Below are 19122 nucleotides of genomic sequence, written 5' to 3'. Positions count from 1 at the left end.
TTTTTTTTTTTTTTTTTTTTTTTCTCTGAAGGGCTGGAAAGATGGTTTAGTAACTGCTTAGGAGCACTTGATGCTCTTCCAGAGGACCCAAGTTCAGTTCCTACTACCCACACTGGGCCGCTCACAGCTGCATCTAACTCCAGTTCCAGTGGATCTGGTGCCCTTTTCTGGCCTCCAAGGGATACCTATATTTGACTGAGCTGGAAACGTGTCCCCTAGCTGCATGCCTGGAACTTTATGAGCAGGAAGGCTCCGTCTTAGCACTGTGTCTGTAACACTGTACTACCTTTTGTACCCCAAGATAAGAAAACCAGGTCCTGCATGCCCCTTTTTCTGTGCCCACTGGACATCTTTTACCATCCCTCATACCTTTGAAAAAAATGTTCACATGAGAGCAATCTGAGCGATCTCCTCAAACTTATTACTGCAGAGTGCACACCTGAGGCCAATCTGACGCGATCGAGCTAGCTTCTACACAGAAGAGTGAGTCTGAGTAGGAGACGTCTTGAGGAGGCCCACAAACATCTATTGTTTCCCATTCTGACATGCTTTCTAAATTTTCATGGAAAGTCTCCACTTCAAAATGTACAGGATCTGAGGATGGCGGCAAGAACTTTCCCCTTGTTTTTGCACTGCCAGGGATGATGACCAAAACTTTTGAGAGTCCTTATTTCTAACTGCCAAATGATGGACGGCGTCTTCAAAACAAGCAAACAAAAAGACACGCTTTTAGTGTCAATCAGTACGTGAAGAGACTTTCTTTACCCCTCTTCACAACAAGAAAGCAACAAAGAGGGGGGCTGGAGAGATGGCTCAGAGGTTTAGAGCACTGGCTGCTCTTTCAAAGGACCAGGGTTGTAGACCAGGATGGCCTCGAACTCACAGAGATCCACCTGTGTCTGCCTCTTGTGCCTCTCGAGTGCTGGGATTAAAGGCATGTGCCACCAAAGCCCAGCTTAAAATGTCATTTTTCTGATTTAGTATTGCAATAAATAGTGATTTGGCCAAAAGAAGCCAATGTATGTAGTGTCTATCCAATAATGTTCTACAAAGTGAAGGAGTCTATTATTTCAAAAATACTATCAGAAACTTCTATGTTTTCATAAAATACCACCTTTCTGCTCAATGCCTTCTCCTTCACTACACTAAATCAAATTCAACACTGTACAGGTTTTCCACACCACACCTGTTGTTTCAAAAAACTAGCGTTGAAATTTAATTTTTTTTTTGCTTTGTTTTTTGTTTTTGTTTAGTTGAGACAGGGTTTCTCCGTGTAGCTTTTGGAGCCTGTCCTGGAACTCGCTCTGTAGACCAGGCTGGCCTCAAACTCACAGAGATCCACCTGCCTCTGCCTCCCGAGGGCTGGGATTAAAGGTACTACCACCACCTGGCTATTTACAGCTTTTCAATACTTCCTACCATAAACAGGCCAGTGTTAGTCTTATGTCTGCCCTCCTCTTTCTCTGCCCCCACTAACTTTCCTTTTATTCTTAAAGATTTTTAATAATGTATATGTGTTTGAATCTCTGTGTGGATCTGTGCCTGGGATTCAACGTGTCCTTGGAGGCCAGAGGTGTCAGACTCCCTAGAGCTAGAGTTACAGGAAGTTGGGTGCCAAGAACCAAACTCGGGTCCTTTGTAAGAGTAGTATGTACTACATATGTATTATATACATACCACATATGACAGTTTGTAACAACTGCTGAGCCCACCTTCTTAGCCCCTAATCTTTGTATTATAATTTCCTCTTTCTACATCAAGTGGGGGTAGATTAGACTGGGCTTTTAAAAACCTTTTCCACTCACAATCTTTTCTGTGAAATTACATGTAAATAAAACACCCATGACAAATCATACAGACATTTATTTTAAAACAATTTTTGTATACAAGTTAATTTTACCACTTGTTAAATAGGAAAGCAAGTTTACATATTAATCAGACATTTATCTGACATAATACCATCCAAATGCTTTGCTATTTGTATGCTGAGGAATGCCAGTAGGAAAATATTAAGTCTGTTTTCCGCAATGAAACGATTATTTCTGTAAGACCAGAAAATTGCATGTACATAAACCCCTGCAGTTCCTAACATGTTAGTTCCTAACACATCTGAAGGGAGGTATTTCAGGCAGTGTTTGCTGCTGTGGCTTGGTATAATGGCATGCACAATACAAGCTGTGGGATGTTATCACAGGTGAACATTGCCAGACAATCAGCAGATTCATTACACAGTTTATTTATTTATTTGGTTTTTCAAGACAGGGTTTCTCTGTAGCTTTGGTGCCTATCCTGGAACTAGCTCTTGTTGGCCAGGCTGGCCTAGAACTCATAGAGATCCCCCTGCCTCTGCCTCCCACGTGCTGGGATTAAAGGCGTGTGCCACCACTGCCCGGCTCATTACACATTTTATTATGAATCAATCTTTTGGGTGTCAAGAATTTCAAGAATTTATCATGACCCCACATGCCGACTCCCATATGGGGCCATGATCCTCAGTTAAGAAACTCTGGCCTACACAGTTAAACGACAACTGAAAAATATCCTACATTCTAGTGACTTATTATCAGATTGTCTTACAGTTAGTAAGCTTACAGTAGTACCTATTTGCATGAATGACTTTGGGCTTTTTTGTTTGTTTGTTTGTTTTGTTTTTGGAGACAGGTTTCTCTGTAGCTTTGGAGCCTGTCCTGGAACTAGCTCTTGTAGACCAGGCTGGTCTCGAACTCACAGAGATCACCTGCCTCTGCCTCCCGAGGGCTGGGATTAAAGGCATGCACCACCACCGCCTGGTCTGAATGACTTTGTTAATTATTTAATTTACTGAAGATGTTTTCAAATCGATGTCATCACGTGGTCAAGTATGAAAGACTCCACCTTCTGCTCACCTTTCCTGTCTTGCAAATAAATTCTACCTGGGCATTGATGACAGGGATGTGAAAATCCTTAAGACGTTTTCCAGATGTAAAAGGTTTCTCTTTTCCATGGACCTGTGACTTGCAATTACACTTTAAAAAAAATTAGGTAACTCCCCTGGAACTGGAGTTTCAGTAGTTGTGAGTGGCCCACCCAATTGGGTGCTGGGAAATGAACTCCCATGTTCTTAACCACTAGGCCATCTGTTCCCACTACGTTTTTAGGTTTGTTCATGCCTCCTATAACTCTGTATAATCTGCCAATTTACTCAAAAAAAAATTTCCATCTTTCACTTTTAAAAATACTTATTCAATGTTCAGTTAGTCGTTATATTTAAAGTCTTTTTTGTTTTTGGTTGTGTGTGTGGGGGATTGGATTTTTCGAGAGAGGGTTTCTCTGTGTAGCCCTGGTTGTCTTGGAACTCGTTCTGTAGACAAGGATGGTTTCAAACTCAGATTCCTCTGCCTCTGCTGGGATTAAAGGCGTGCGCTCACATCCCCCACACCAGGCCCCGCGCCGGTTTGAGATTTGCAGTAAGGGCCTGCAAGAGGGCTAAACGCGGACGGAACAGCGCTGACGACCTGGATTTGGTTCCTGGAGCCCAAGGTGGAAAGAGCGAAGGCTCCCAAAAATCATTCTCTGACCTTCGCACGTGCGCTCGCATACAGACGCGCTCGCGAGCGGTTCTACATACCATTTAAACAACAACAAAATAATAATAAAAAAAGTAGCGAGAAAGCTCACGAGAGTTACATTCCTGCCAAATGTAAAATTTTGAACTTAGTACTTCAGTGGAGTAACACCAACCTAAAAACAAAGCCAAACCCATTTGTCCCATTTGCATCTCAAAACAACGCACCAACGTTTCTAGGGCGCAAAAGTGTGCTCACTTCCATGATCCATAGTGCTTCTCGGCCCCAGGCTGAGAATTCCGGGTTTCCTCCGGCACACGGGGTCCGCGGGAGGGAGACCACCTTCCAACCGTCCCCTTCGAGGGCAGCCTCCAGCTGGCTGTGTCGCCGAGAGCTCGAACGTCCCAGTGTGACGTCCTCTGGACCTCGCTGCAGTCCGGAGGAAGGAGATCAGAGGACGCGAGTCTTCAGGAGCAGCCGGGGGATAAGAGGCCTGACTTTCTGAAGCTGGAAACGCCGTGGCGGAGCCAGAAAAAGAGGGTGGGGAAGAACCGCCGCCACACGCCCTCTCCTACCATCAATGAAACACGCCCACTTCACAACGCGGATTGGCCATTCCGAGCCACCGTAAAGCACTTGCTCCTGGAGGGCGGTACGGCAGGGAGAGGAACTGCGTGTGACTGCTTCCGCCCCTGAACTTCCGGCATTGAGCTTTATAAAAGCTGTGTCTCCGCGGCGCTTGGTTGCTGTTTTGTGCCTGGCGGTGGTCGAGCGATTTGTGTGAGGCGGGACTCGCGGAGACGCCGTTGGGTTCGCCAGGTGAAAAGCCGTCTCTTCCGCTCGCGGCCGCCTCTCTCGCCATGGACTGCAGTCGGGATAGGATGGTCGCGGTGGTGCCCGGGCAGTTTGACGACGCGGATGCGTCCGACAGGTAGGCGGCCGGAGACCACACACGGACTCCTTAGGCTCCGCAGTCCCCTCGGGGAGCTGACACCTGACGGGTCGGGACTGTGGTTTCCTCAGGGTCTGTCCTTACAGCTGGGCAGGGCGTGAAAACTTCTTGTCAAGGGAGGGCGCCTGGGTTCCCAGAATGATGAACAGAGAAGCAGAGTTGGGGATAATTGAGAATCGTAGGGCTCCCCCGCCCCTTACACACAGGGTTCCACATAGACAGAGCAGACTTTTGCCTCCACTGAACAAGACAAACCAAGTCTCTGCTGTCTGTTTGGAAGGGAGAGCAGACGCAGATGGTTTCAATGGGACGGATGCCTTCGGCAGGAAAGAGCCAGGTTTAATAGCTCGGGAGACCGCTCGTCTAACAGATGGGGCTCTGATTCCATCTCCAATACTAAAACCACACACACAGAAAAAGAGTCTAGATTAAATGACTCGAAGAAGCAGAGGAGAAACAACGTTTGTTGCCAAGTGGCCAAGTGAAGGCCCTGTAGTGGATTCCTCTTGACTGTAAAAAACAAAACCCTAGAGGGCAACGGGGAGAACTGAGGCCGAAGGGAGACAGGCCAGGTAGAGCCTCACAGGTGCCGGAGAGGAGTTGAGATACTGACTGTTCAGGTTTTATAAGGCCAGAGGAAAGCTTTTTAGCAGATCCAGGGAGTCAATTGATTTATGAATTAATGGAACTGATCAGTTACATAAAAGATATTCTTGGGAGCTGGACGTTGGTGGCACACACCTTTAATCCCAGCACTCGGGAGGCAGAGGCGGGCGGATCTCTGTGAGTTCGAGGCCAGCCTGGTCTACAGAGCAAGTTCCAGGACAGGCTCCAAAGCTACAGAAAAACCCTGTCTCGAAAACAAACAAACAAACAAACAAACAGACTAGAACAGAGAATGAATTCAAACAAACAAACAAAAAAAACCCAGGCTCAAACATGATGGCTCCTAGAGCTGTGGCCATAGGATGATTTTGCGGTAGCAGTGTCGAGGTTTTGTGGTTAAGTTGAATGTGTGATCTGATGAAAGCAGTGAGGGAAAACTTCCCATTAAAAAGAAAAAAAATTAAATGTAGTCATTTTGAAGCAACAAAGAATTTTGTGTATTTTATGTCATGTAGATATTATCCATCAATTAATAGTGATATTGATAAATATATATGGACTAGGCTGTGTGTCATATCTAGTGTTAGCTACCATTTTGATTGACAAAGAAGGTTATGGGAAGCTGGTATTAATAATGAGGCAAATTGCCGGGCGATGATGGCACACACCTTTAATCCCAGCACTTGGGAGGCAGAGCCAGGTGGATCTCTGTGAGTTCGAGACCAGCCTGGTCTACCGAGCTAGTTCCAGGACAGACTCCAAAGCCACAGAGAAACCCTGTCTCGAAAAACCAAAAAAAAAAAAAAAAAAAAGGCAAATTATTTGTGTTAAAATTAAATGGTGAATATTGCAAAGGAGAAAGGAGTAAACAGTAACATATAGTAAGTTAGTAGAGGATGTGTGGGGGTTAGCAAGAGAAATTAAAGAGCTCCAGTCTTCTGGTTCTAGATCCTCTCGTAGGAATTCTTGCTGAAGAGTTTTAGTGGGAAGAAGAAACAGCCTGCTTTACTGGTCAGTGTGTAATGGTGTTGGTGGGGTACCGCGTACCTGCTATCCGCTGGGAGACTGGATTCTGCCACTGTGCCACAGAGACATGGCAATCTCCAGACACATTTTTGTATGTCACACCTGGGCTGGGGGTGGGTTATACTAGTGGCATCTGAAGGTAGGTAGAGCCTGGCAGTGCTATCTGTGCAAGACATTCTCACAGCAGAGGATTGCCTAGTCGGGACTGAGGACACCAGGATCATTTGCACAGTAGTGACTTTAAATACCATTCTAGGTTATTAGATTGGCTAAGTGAAGGAGTCGTTTGTGTTTTATACGTAAATGAAGTCCTAGTAAGTTGCAGTTATTTAAAATGATTGTCTCGCTTTTTCCTACTCATGCCCATTGGCATTTGAAGCCCAGTGAGCTGTAGCCAATTAATACATTGGAATTGATAACTGAATTTATTTCTTTTAAAAAAATACAAGGGGCCAGGTTTGGTGACAGTGCCTTCAATCTCAGCACCCTGGAAGCAGAGGCAGTGGATCTCTGTGAATTCAAGGCCAGTCCTGCCTACATTGTTTGCTTCAGGCCAGCCAGAGCCATAAATAAATAAATAGATAGATAGATAGATAGATAGATAGATAGATAGATAAATAGATAAATAGATAAATAAATAGATAAATAAATAAATAACTTGGGAGTGGGAAGGAAAAACTGGGGATTTAGCTCTATGATCTAGAGAACTTGCCTAGAAAGGACATAGCTCTGGGTTCAGTCCTCAGAACTAGGGGGGAAATGGCTATTTTTATGGTCAGATGACGTGATACACATCTTTAATCCCAGCACTAGGAAGGCAGAGGCAGGTAGATCTTTGAGTTCAAGCCTAGCCTGGTCTACATAGCAAGTTCCAGGTCCTGGCTACATGATGAGACACTAGTCTTTTAAGAAAAGGAGTGGGGATATCAGTTCACTAACTTTGCATGCCATCCTTGCCAGAAACCCACGCTGATGTCGGTATTGTTCCTGCTGTATTGTGTGATGCTGAACTACACACCATGTCTTTAACTAGTGCATAGTATTAGTTGTTTTATGTGATGACTGACCTGCTCTTTGCATGAGAGGTCAAAGCTGGTTACAATTGTTTTGAATTTGGTGGTGGATGTGTTTTGTTTGGGATGCACAACGTTTTATAAAAATTGAACCTGGTTCTGGGTGTAGTGGTGCACTCCTTTAATTCCAGCATTTAGGAGGCAGAGACAGGAGGATCTCCTACAAAGTTCCAGCACAGCTGGGGCTACACAGAGAATCCCTGTCTCAGAAAAGGAATAAAAAAAGAAAAAAAAAGATGAAGAAGATGAAACAGATTAGGAAATGTAAGGGACTCTTTTGCGACAGGGTTTCTCTGTGTAGCTTATAAGCCTGTCCTGAAATTCACTCTATAGACCAGGTTGGCCTTGAACTCACTAGATTGCTTGCCTCTGCCTCCTGAGTGCTGGGATTAAAGGCATATGCCATGTGCCACCATTGCCCAGCATGTAAGGGAATCTTTAGGACTGTATGTATGTGTATGGTTTTCTCCTTAGAGAATGTATAAATATGCCAGAACATTCTTATGTCTAGTGAAAGCATGGAAGTGAAGTCAATTCAAGCAAAAGACGACACAGTACTTCAAAACCTTCAGAATGATGTGACAGAGGTAAAGGATGAGGGTGAGATCGACGAGGAAGACAGCTATGAATATGACAGTGATTGGTACTGGGATGATGGAACTGGAAAACTCACCAAGGGTTGTACCGGGAATGGAGGCAGTAACCCTCAGGTATGGAAGTCATTCTGTGAATCTGCTTATATTGTGTGTGTGTGTTTGCATGCATGTGTGTGTGGGGGGGGGGCAGATATCTTCCTCTTTAGTTCTCTACTTTGCTTCGGGCTGCATTCCTGCCACCTGGCTCCCAGCCGCCTGCCTAGCTTATGCCCTGAAATAACAACTTACAAATTGTATTCATTTAAACACTGCTTGGCCCATTAGCTCCAGCCCCCTACTGGCCAACTCTCACATCATTATCAACCCACCTCCATTAATGTGTGTAGCACCACGAGGTGGTGACCCGCCAGGAAGATTCTAGCTTATGTCCATCTTGGGCTGGAGCTTCGTCATGTCTGCCCTCGAGAGGAGAGGCATGGCATCTGCCTCACTTTCTCTTCCTCCCAGCATTCTGTTCTGTTTACTCCACCCACCTATGTTCTAACCTATCAGGCCAAACAGTTTCTTCATTAACCAAAGACCTTCCTCCATCACTACTTTATCTTTTCTTTGAAATTTCAGGTAATTTCGGCTTCAATTGTGATATGTATGCATGCTGAATGTTAGCTGTTACTTTTGGTTGCTGATGATTATAGCAATTAAATTGTGTTGGGTGTGCAGTGCATGTTATAATTTATTTTAAAATGGTGGGAAGGAGAAATGCCATCGCTCACATACACATAGGAGTTTATTGGAAGAGGAGAGATAAGGGGGCAGCGGGGGGAGTAGAGACCAATTCCTGGCAGAAGAGAGAGACAGAGACGGGAGGTAGAGGTGTTCTTAGTGGCTGCAGCTGAGGATGTATTTATCAGGACCCTAAGGACCCCAGTACAGATGCCTGAATACTAACAGTGCATTGTTGGAACACTTGTCTGCCATGCATCCCAGCATGACAAAAATCAGATCAGTTAGTCAGACATGTATATGATAGGAAACACCAGTTGAATTTTACTTATTGTGGTGGTAGGGATCAAACCAAGGGCAAGTATTGTACTACTAATCTATATTCCCAAGGCCAAAAGTTATTTTAAAAGTTAAAGGGGCTGAAGAGATGACTTAGCGGTTTAGAACACGTGTAATTATGAATCTTAGGCTTGAATTTATAACTAATCCTATTTTAAACTAATTTCTTATAGGCAAATCGTCAGACTTCTAACTACAATTCTGCCAAAATGTCTACTCCAATTGACAAGTCCTTGCAAAAATTTGAAAATAAAATCAATCTAAGTAAGTTCTTAAAAGACACATTGCCTAGCTGGGGAATGGTGGTGCATGTCTTTAATTCCAGCAGTCGGGAGGCAGAGGCAGGCGGATGTCTGAATTTGAGGCAAGCCTGGACCACAGAGCGAGTTCCAGAACAGCCAGAACTATACAGAGAAACCTTGTCTCAAAAAAAAAAAATAAACAAACATTACATAATTGGGCTATGAAGAGATTTTTCCAAGTACTGTTGGCTCAAGAAGTAAATGTATTCAACTTCGTGATAGAGCTGAATGAAGAAAAGAAACTTTTAGTGACTGAAAATATCTTAATTCATATTTTCTTTTCATTTTTTTTATCTGTTGTGGTAGGAATATGAAATTTCAGATACTCATTACAATTCTTGCCTGTTTTGCATTCGATTTTTTTATTAGACAGCCTAAAAATGCTATTTTGTTTGGTTAGAGACTTTATGATGGTGTTAATTGTTTAGTTGAAAGCCAGCCCAGTTTGAACTATATTGCTTTAACAGTGCAAGGCCTTCATTTTCTCCTTGTGCCATCTTGACTCTAAACCTACCCAGTGTCTCTCATGTACACTCTATAAATATCAGATTACATAAGTATTTCACAATTGTGATGTGCCTCTAACTTGAAAAGAAACTGAAGTTTTTAGAGTTAAACTTTGAATTCAGATATTTGTATTATTTATACTGTACAAAATATAAGTATCTGAGATTTAATATGTAGATCCAATGCTATGTCGATATCTGGAACTTTAGAATTCTGACTCAAAAATCACATTTATAGTGCTGTAAGTAATCACTGTGAAGACAATATCTTAATTTGTTGTCTCATAAGTAAAATATATTTTAATTCTATTAAGAAACTATATAGAAAGGGGAAGGTAGAGGGGGAAGTATCTTGCTTAGAAACTATTTTTGTCTTTTGTATTATTTACATTGTATTTTTTTTGTATTTTTAGATAAACTGAATATTACTGATTCTGTCATAAATAAAGTCACCGTGAAATCTAGACAAAAAGAAGCAGAATCGTAAGTAATGTTTTCATGAAAAGCATGGTTGGTGAAGCCTGATTTCTTGACTGAGTAGTACAGTTGATCTGCAAAGGATGTTTATGTGCTCTCATTTATTAGCATATGCTTTTGTAAATCTCATTTTTTTTTTTTTTTCTGAGACAGGGTTTCTCTGTAGCTTTGGAGCCTGTGCTAGAATTAGCTCTGTAGACCAGGCTGGCCTCAAACTCACGGAGATCACCTGCCTCTGCCTCCCGAATGCTGGGATTAAAGGCGTGTGCCGCCACTGCCTGGCTACTCACAAATTCTTTTTTTTTTTTTTTTTCAAAATTTTATTTATTTATTATGTATACAGTATTCTCAGTATTCTGTCTGAAGGTGTGCCTTCAGGCCAGAAGAGGGCACCAGACCTCATTACAGATGGTTGTGAGCCACCATGTGGTTGCTGGGAATTGAACTCAGGATCTTTGGAAGAGCAGGCAGTGCTCTTAACCACTGAGCCATCTCTCCAGCCCCCTACTCACAAATTCTTATTCCCTCTCCTCTTCCTCTTCTTTATGTCTTCTCCTCTTTCTCCCTCCCATCCCCCTTTTCCTCTGTATGCATATGTGAAATATATATTACATATATAACATTATATATGCACATATATTTGTGTGTGCGGATTATATGCACACATATCTAACCTGTAGGCTCTATGTGAGTGTATGTGACTAAGGATAAAAATGAAAAGGTCCAACAGAAAATTATAAACTGGATTTAAAACATGAGATTTATTATTTCTTGATTGCATGGTTCTTGAGTGAGCTTTGTAGATGACATGTCCTGTGGAAATATCAGAAGTCCTGGGAGATGGTGGGGAGAGGGGGCCATAAAAGTGCTTGTCATGCAAACTTACAACCAGAGTTTGGTCCCTGAGGGTGGAAGGAGGGATCTAACTCCCAAACTTATCTTCTGACCACCATATGCAGGGTGGCAATCTCTTATCTACACTTCATTCACACATGAGAATAATAAATGGAAAAAAATAAAAACTTTAAAATGAAAAAAAATAACAAAAGATTGCGCATGCCTGCTAAGGAAAATTGACTCATGTGCTCAGAAAGAGTTTTACTGAGTGAAGTGTTTATATCAAGTTAGGAGGAAAAATTTTTACGAAAAATTCCTTAAGAATTGTCACAGAATCGTGTCCATTTAGAAGTCTCATTCTAACTTCTCACTGAGTTTTGACTGTTTTTGTTTTTGCTTAGGTATCGCATTAAGGATAAGTCCGACAGAGCAACCGTAGAACAGGTATGTGCTGTGTGGTCTTGTTTGAAGTTAGCATTCCTTTGTTCTCTGAATTGTGTCTTGTTGTCACCTTCCTTGCTTGGTGTTAATCTCACCTAAAATGACCCCTGAGTAAACAGTTTCAAGTTTAGTGATGAACATTTTGCTGTATAATAGGACCCCTAGTGGATAAAGAGAGCCATGGTCCTTCCATAACCCTTGAAGCTACTATGCAATGCTTCCCCCTTTTCAGAGGCTTGGAAAGCAGAGACTATCAGACCAGAATCTTTTGAAGCAGCATCTATAGGAATTGTATTCTCTTTTCCACTAAATAGGTTGGATATCTGTTGTGAAATAGGTTGAGTACCTACCTGCCATGCATCTGGGGCATATATAGATGGGGTGGGGGGAGCAATACCTTCAAATTTCTAACTAGAGACCTCTTTCTTACATGTGCTTTATTCTTTGGAAGGGGTGGGGTGCTAGTCCCTAATTTCTTATGGCCAGCAGGATGTGATTGAAACTTTCTCTCGTGTGTGTGTGTGTGTGTGTGTGTGTGTGTGTGTGTGTGTGACAGCGAGAGAGAGACAGAGACAGAGAAACAGAAAGACACAGACAGAGAGACAGACACAGACAGATACTCCCTGTAGTCCTTGCTGGCCTGAAACTTGTTATTTAGACTATGATACCCTCAAACTCACAGAGATATGATGCCAGCTTCTTGCCTCCTGAGTGCTGGGATTAACAGTATATATCTCCTGATTTAGATTTTTGATGTGAAGAAAATTATTTTTAAAAAAAGGTTGAGATTATTATAATTGCTCCCTACTTGGGCTCTCTTCTACCCATATGTTTATGTACCTTTCCACAATCTGACATAGCAACTTCTTGACCTGTAGCTTCTTGACTTAAGATATAAGCACCCCTCTGTCCTGTACCCCCAAGGAAGTAAAGGCTAACCTGCAGTCTAGAACCAGTTCGTGGAACTGAAGAATCATTGGACGTGAAAGAGCTATTTATAATGTTAGCTACTTGTTGTATGTTGTGCTGGTTAGTTTTTTTCTTCACTTGCTACAAACTAGAGTCACCTGGGAAAAGGGAACCTCCATCAGGTTGGCTTTGTAGGCAAGTCTGTTTGCCAGCCCGCTGTGGATGGTGCCACCCCTGAATAAGTAATCCTGGGTTGTATAAACAAGCAAGCTGGACAAACTTTGGAAAGCAAGCCAGTGAGCAGCTTTCTTTCCTCCATGGTTTCTGCCTTAGTTCTTACGTCGCGTTCCTGTCCTGATTTTCCTCAGCGGTAAACTGTTTTCTGGAAGTGTAAGATGAGATAAACCTTTTTCTCCCTAAGTTGTCTGGGTCATAGTGTTTAATCACAGCAACAGAAACCAAACTGAAATGTGTGTATGTGCATGATGGGAGAGGCCGTCTCTGTGCAATGGTGTCTGTGTGGAGGTCGTAGGGCAACTGCTGGGGTTGGTTCCATCCCTCCACCTTTATGTGGCTGGGTTCTGGGTGGCAGGTACCTTTCACTGTACCACCTTGATCACCCTGGGTATGTACTTTTATTGTCCTATAATTTATTTTGTCTGATTTGTTTTCATGACTGTACTTAAAAACAAACCAAAAAAACCTTTTCTTTTTAGGTTTTGGATCCCAGGACAAGAATGATTTTATTCAAGATGTTGGATAAAGAAGACATAGAAGAGATACATGGCTGTATTAGCACCGGAAAAGAAGTAAGCTTGTGTTAGGATGGCAGTGTTTTCATATTAGTTTTTGTATTTCAAATACCAAGGAAAACTAAGGAACTTTTAATTTGTGCCTTTAAAAAGAAAGGAAAGCTGGGCAATGTGACATACACCTTTGATCCCATTACTCAAGAGACAGAGGCAGGTAGATCTCTGTGAGTTCCAGGGTAGCATGGTATACATAGCAAATTCCAGGCCAATTGGAGCTACAGAGAGAAATCTTGTCTCAAAAAATAAAGAAGGCTACACACACCAGATAGTTTATTAACAATGTTTCTAGAAATTATGTTGCTTGATATTTAGTTGATATGAAAATGTTTGTGTACCTTACCCTGATCGCTGTATTGTATCACTGAGTCTGTGCTCAGCAGTGAGCTTCAATTTTCAAAGATGACAGTGGTCCTGAGTTCCCTTTAATATTGCTATTAATGAATGAAAGTTGTTGATTGATTACTATGAGCCAGTCTTTCATGTTCCTTTATTTGTAAGTCCAGAAAAAGATAAGTGTGACTTTTAAAAAACAATATATTAGTTACTTTTCTGTTGCTATGATAAAATCCATAATCAAAAACATCTTAAGGAAGAAAGTTTATTTTGGTTTAGGGTTCCAGAGGATTAGAGTCCTTAATGGCAGGGAGGAGGCGTGGCAGGTAACGAACGGGAAGCAGAGAACTAGAAGTGGGCCCAGGCTGCTAATCCTCAAAACTTGCCTCCGGCAACATTCTTCCTCCTGTTGTGTTATATCAGCTTCCTAAAAGTTCCAGAAGCTCCACAGCCAGCACCATCAATGGGACCAGTGTTCAAATTGATGAGTGTACAGAGGTCATTCTTCGTTCAAACCATCATAATTAGCAGTTCATTCTGTGGGAATTAATTAGATGTAAAAAATTTTTATTAGAGATAAATGTGTAAAACCAGTTACATTGAAATTGGACTTTTCTATATGCAGTATGCCTCATGTAACAATAGTTTACATTCAGAGAAATGAGTCATTAAGCAGTTTTATGTAGTAGAAAACCTAAGATGTCTATGACATCATTATAGGTAATGCAATCTTATGGAACCCCTCTGGTATATGGGGCCCATCATTGACCAGAACATAATAGGTTGTCGTATGAATGTATGCCAGAGGCATAGTTATTGTGATACAGTGTTTTATATTTTAATTCACATCTTCCAGAGATGGCAGTGATGCAGATGTTGTTTCAGTTTGTTTTTGAGGTTAGAATCAACCGGAAAACTGACATTAGTTATTTAACACATGCTTCATTTCCTTTGTTTTTGTTTAAAATAGGCTAATGTATACTATGCTACCACACACAGTGGAGAGAGCAGAGCAATCAAAATATACAAAACTTCTATTTTGGTGTTCAAAGATCGTGATAAGTATGTAACTGGAGAATTTAGGTGAGTCCAGGTTCTTGAATTGCTTTTTCCTCAAGTGCTAAAATAGTATAATGCAGTGGTTAAAGTAACACACGCTTTCTCGCTCCAGATTTCGTCGTGGCTATTGTAAAGGAAACCCTAGAAAAATGGTGAAGACATGGGCAGAGAAGGAAATGAGGAACTTAAACAGGTGCGTGGTGGTGCATGGGTTGGAGGGGGTGCACGTGCTTGGCTGTGCCTGTCTGTGTATCTGTGTCCTCCCCTTTCCAAACTGAGGGGGAGTCATTAGACCATGGAGTCTCTATTCCATATGCTTAACTAAGCAGAAGGATTCTGCTGTCTGAAGAGTCTGAAGCCATGCGGAAGTGTGTAGAGTTCAGACAGTTAGTGACAGGGTGATGATAATTCTGTCATATAAAAACATTATAGCAGGGCTGGAGAGATGGCTCAGTGGTTAAGAGCATTGCCTGTTCTTCCAAAGGTCCTGAGTTCAATTCCCAGCAACCACATGGTGGCTCACAACCATCTGTAATGAGGTCTGGCGCCCTCTTCTGGCCTGCAGGCATACAGACAGAACATTATATAAATAAATAAATATTTAAAAAAAAACATTATAGCAATTTTAACTTGATTATCAGGCCCTAAGCTCTTTGGCTAATCACTTGCTTTTCTTACTTAGTCCAGTTTGGGACACATTCATGTCGTCATTTTGCCGTAACTACAGTTAAAAAGGACACTTGCCTAGTTTTTTCAAAGGTTGTGAGAATGCTAGAAAGGAGTAGCATTTTTTAATTGTTATATACAAGTGTAATTTGCTGTTAAGCTGGTACCATTTGTTTTGGAAGTCCCTTGAAATCTTCCTGTCTCCCAGTTAACCACCAGGCGTGTGTCCAGTGATTTTATTTTTGAGATGAGTAAACTCAAGAGATAATTGTTGACATAATTGCTATGTCTTATCAATTCTAAGATGTACTTTTTTTTCACAGTTTAACATTTCTAGAAATGGATTGGGTGTCACAGGTTCAGGGATTTAATTGTTTATCAGTGTTTTGATGTTCTTGGTGGCACACCATACTGCCACTGAAAACCACTGGATTATGAAAGCGATCTAGTTGAGAGGACTGGGAACTGTTTGCTAACGGAGTATTCATGCCACGTCTGTAGCTGCTGTAATTTGCTTACATGTCTTTTGACTTTGCAGTTTTCCTTTTATCTACGTCACAGGCTAACAACAGCAAACATACCATGTCCTGAACCAATCAAGCTAAAAAGTCATGTTCTTCTCATGGGCTTCATTGGCAAAGATGACATGTAAGTATATGGAAGGTCAAAGAATTTCATGGTGAAACTGTATTTTAAGTTCTTTGAGCTATGTATTTCCCATAGTTCTTCCAGGAGTCTTTCCTACTGTGTGCACGTAACTGTTAAGATTTACCATTGTGAAGCTTCTCAGTACTTCATCAGAATAACAAAGTTAACCTTGTTTTTGAGGGTTGTTTAGTTTATTAAAAAAAAAATGCTGGAAAATACCTATAATTGCCAGTGTTTTGGAGTGGTATCCATTACTCCATAGTCAATTCACATGACAAATTACACTAAGAGGTGCATGTAACTGTAGAATGAGGCAAGAAAACTTGATCTTGATAATTTTATTGTCTTTTTTTTTTTTTTTTACTTGAGGCCTGCACCACTTTTGAAAAATGTCCATTTGTCAGAATCGAAAGCCCGGGAGTTGTACCTGCAGGTCATTCAGTACATGAGGAAAATGTATCAGGACGCTAGACTTGTCCATGCGGATCTCAGTGAATTCAACATGCTGTGAGTGTGGTTTGCTTCCTGGAAATCTCCCCTTCATTATGGCATGTCCTTCAAAAAGTCCAAATCGATAAAGTCATGCTGTACCCTGTTGGTTTCCCATGGCAGGAATTAAGATGTGGTCACTGTCTTCAGTCACTTTAGTCACAGAGTAGACCACTGGGAAGGACTGAGGTTGTAGCTTGGTTGGTAGAACAAGTGTCTAGTTTGTGTATGGGGGGTGTTGGATTTCATCACCAGCACTACAGGGTGTCAGCGGAGGTGGTGCGCTTTTAGCTGACTTAATAATGCGCTTTGAAATTTTCTTAGTTTTTATCTTTTTTTAGTCAAGATAGCCCTTTCTTACCTGCTGTAGTCATTATGAATTACTTAAGGTGGATGTTGTTTTTTTTTTTTTTTAAACCAGATGCATGGTAGTGCATGCCTATAATGTCATCACTTGTGAAGCTGAGGCTTTATTTTTTCTTTTTTGGAGACAGGGTCTCTCTAAATAGCTTGGCTGTACTAGAACTCACTTTGTAGATCAGGCTGGCCTCGAACTCTACCTCCTTACGAGTGTTGGGATTAAAGTGCTGGGTGTGGGGCCAGAGAGATGGTTCAGAGGTTAAGAGCACTGACTGCTCTTCCAGAGGTCCTGAGTTCAGTTCCCAGCAACCACATGGTGGCTCACAACCATCTATGAGATCTGGTGCCTCTTCTGGCAGGCAGGTATACATGTGGACAAAACATTGTAAATATAATAAATAAATAAATTAATTTTAAAAAAAGTGTTGGGTGTGTGTACTACAACCTAAAAATGTGTAGCCTAGGTTAGCATTGAATTCTGGCCTGATCTTCTCAGCTTTGTCTCCTTCAGCAAATTCTTCCAGTGTGTGCACCACAACCAGCTTCAGAATAGATTTAAAAAAAAAAAAAAAACCCAAAAAACAAAAATAGTAACTTGTAACCTTGTTCTTATTGCCTACAAGGTACCATGGTGGCAATGTGTACATCATTGATGTTTCTCAGTCTGTGGAGCATGATCACCCACATGCATTGGAGTTCTTGAGAAAAGACTGTGCGAATGTCAATGGTGAGTAGAAGTGGGATTTCCTGATAGCATCTATGCGTGCGTGCATAGGATCAGGTCTTGTCACTCGGAGTGGGAATGTAGTCTGGCATTAGAACACTGTGCTTGCCTCTCATGTGGAAGACTTAGTATTTGATCCCCAGCACTGACAAACAAGTCCTGTTAATTGTCCAGTGCAGTACCACTTAGACCATTGGCTGGAGACGGTGTATACTTCTTTCTTTTCCTGTCACTAGTTGGAGTAGTAACTATTCCCCTTGCAGAGCTGTCACTAATGTTTTTTCTTCTGACAGATTTCTTTTTCAAATATGCTGTCGCTGTGATGACTGTTCGGGAGCTCTTCGAGTTTGTCACGGACCCTTCCATCACCCCTGAGAACATGGATGCTTATCTCGAAAAGGTAGGCTGGGTTGAGGAGAGGAGGAAGTATGGCTTGCCTTTGTGCACACATCTGAGGGATTCGGGTTGCTTAGTGTAATTATTCATTCCAGAACTTGTTAGCACTTCTCATCTCACAGTGAGATTAGAAACAGCAAAGATGTCAGTAATGCCAGGTTTCTTGACTTTACACAACTGGCTGGCAGGATTACAGAGATTGTCAACTTCATAAATGTTAGTAAGAAAACTGCCAGGTCGTGTGGCAAAATATACATGACATTAAGTACTAAGCATTGAGTACTGTGCAAACCATTAGTTTTCCATCTTCAGCACTTTTTTAAATCATCAAATACTGAACCTGTGCTCCCCCGCCCTCAGCTCCTGAAAACTACCATTCTGGTGTCATTGAGCTACTCTTGATACTGCTAATAAGTGCAATCGCATACTGTTTGTCCTTTTTTTTTTAAGTTTAAAATTTTTCATTTTTATTTACATGTATATATGTATATTTGTGTGATTGTATGCTACATGTGTGTTTCAGTCAGTGTTTGCCCAAGGGGCTTTTTTGGTGATTTATATTGTACTGGCATTAGGTCCACATAGTTAGCTTCCTTGCGATTCATTTCACTGACTTTTCAAGAATCAAGAAGTGGTTCATGCCATCAGAGGTGTCACATACCTTTAATCCCAGCACTTGGAAGGCGAATCTCTGAGTTTGAGGTCAGCCAAGGCTACACAGAGAAACCCTTTCTTGAAAAACCAAGAAACAGAAAAAGGAGAAATGATTCATTATTGGGTCTCAGTTTTTCTCTTTATTAAGTTTATAAAAAGCTTTGTTTCCTAGTTGTCTTGGCCATGAGTTGGGTGTGGGTATGAGTGATGCCGGTACTGGGATGTGGAGCTTCGGATAGCCTAGGCTAGTGCTTCACGACTGAGCTGCACCGCAGTGTTGATCCTGAAGAAGGGGACTGAAGATATCTTGAGACTAGAAAGATTTATTGTTTCTTTTTAAATGACTGGCAAGTCTTTAGTAGAGAGCCAACCTACATTGTAGACGCTCGCTTTAAGTACTTTCAGAAGTGTGAAGACATGACACCTATTAAGATTAAAAAAATAGTTCATTACAAAATAGAAAATGTGTCTTTTCTAGGTTGAGGGTAAAGGAAAATAATTTTTTGCTTTTTCTCAAAGGCCATGGAAATAGCATCCCAAAGGACCAAGGAAGAAAAGACTAGCCAAGATCAAGTGGACGAAGAGGTGGAGTTTATTATGTATCCACAGCCTTGGGGGAATATTTGGGTTTACTGTGGAATTGTGAGGT

The 19122-nt window shown here is 41.7% G+C and overlaps 2 protein-coding genes across 3 annotated transcripts in view; one reads left to right on the top strand and one right to left on the bottom strand.

Moving 5' to 3' along the window:
- The window catches only part of Cage1 (cancer antigen 1), a 33664-nt gene extending 32515 nt beyond the window's left edge, over positions 1-1149 (bottom strand). Inside the window, exon 1 of the mRNA XM_050142771.1 lies at positions 440-1149. Coding sequence (XP_049998728.1) covers positions 440-547 — 108 coding nt within the window. The 5' untranslated portion in view covers positions 548-1149. The remainder of the gene's footprint in view (positions 1-439) is intronic.
- Positions 1-19122, top strand: part of Riok1 (RIO kinase 1) — a 70485-nt gene that overhangs the window by 37581 nt on the left and 13782 nt on the right. Inside the window, exons 1-13 of one of the 2 annotated variants that reach the window (XM_050142768.1) lie at positions 4226-4476; positions 7714-7912; positions 9034-9124; positions 10082-10151; positions 11384-11426; positions 13049-13141; positions 14448-14560; positions 14649-14729; positions 15764-15850; positions 16220-16357; positions 17323-17426; positions 17717-17823; positions 18993-19058. In XM_050142768.1, coding sequence (XP_049998725.1) covers positions 4406-4476; positions 7714-7912; positions 9034-9124; positions 10082-10151; positions 11384-11426; positions 13049-13141; positions 14448-14560; positions 14649-14729; positions 15764-15850; positions 16220-16357; positions 17323-17426; positions 17717-17823; positions 18993-19058 — 1263 coding nt within the window. In that variant the 5' untranslated portion in view covers positions 4226-4405. Of the gene's footprint in view, positions 1-4225; positions 4477-7713; positions 7913-9033; positions 9125-10081; positions 10152-11383; positions 11427-13048; positions 13142-14447; positions 14561-14648; positions 14730-15763; positions 15851-16219; positions 16358-17322; positions 17427-17716; positions 17824-18992; positions 19059-19122 lie in introns of those variants that run through there. The other variant, XM_050142769.1, reaches the window with a different exon arrangement.

This window comes from Alexandromys fortis, unplaced genomic scaffold, assembly GCF_014885135.2.
Source record: "Alexandromys fortis isolate MF-2015 unplaced genomic scaffold, M_Fortis_MF-2015_v1.1 scaffold_5, whole genome shotgun sequence".
NCBI lineage: Eukaryota > Metazoa > Chordata > Mammalia > Rodentia > Cricetidae > Alexandromys > Alexandromys fortis.
The sequence above is the reverse complement of the archived record's forward strand: the minus strand, read 5'-3'. Positions and strand labels throughout refer to the sequence as shown.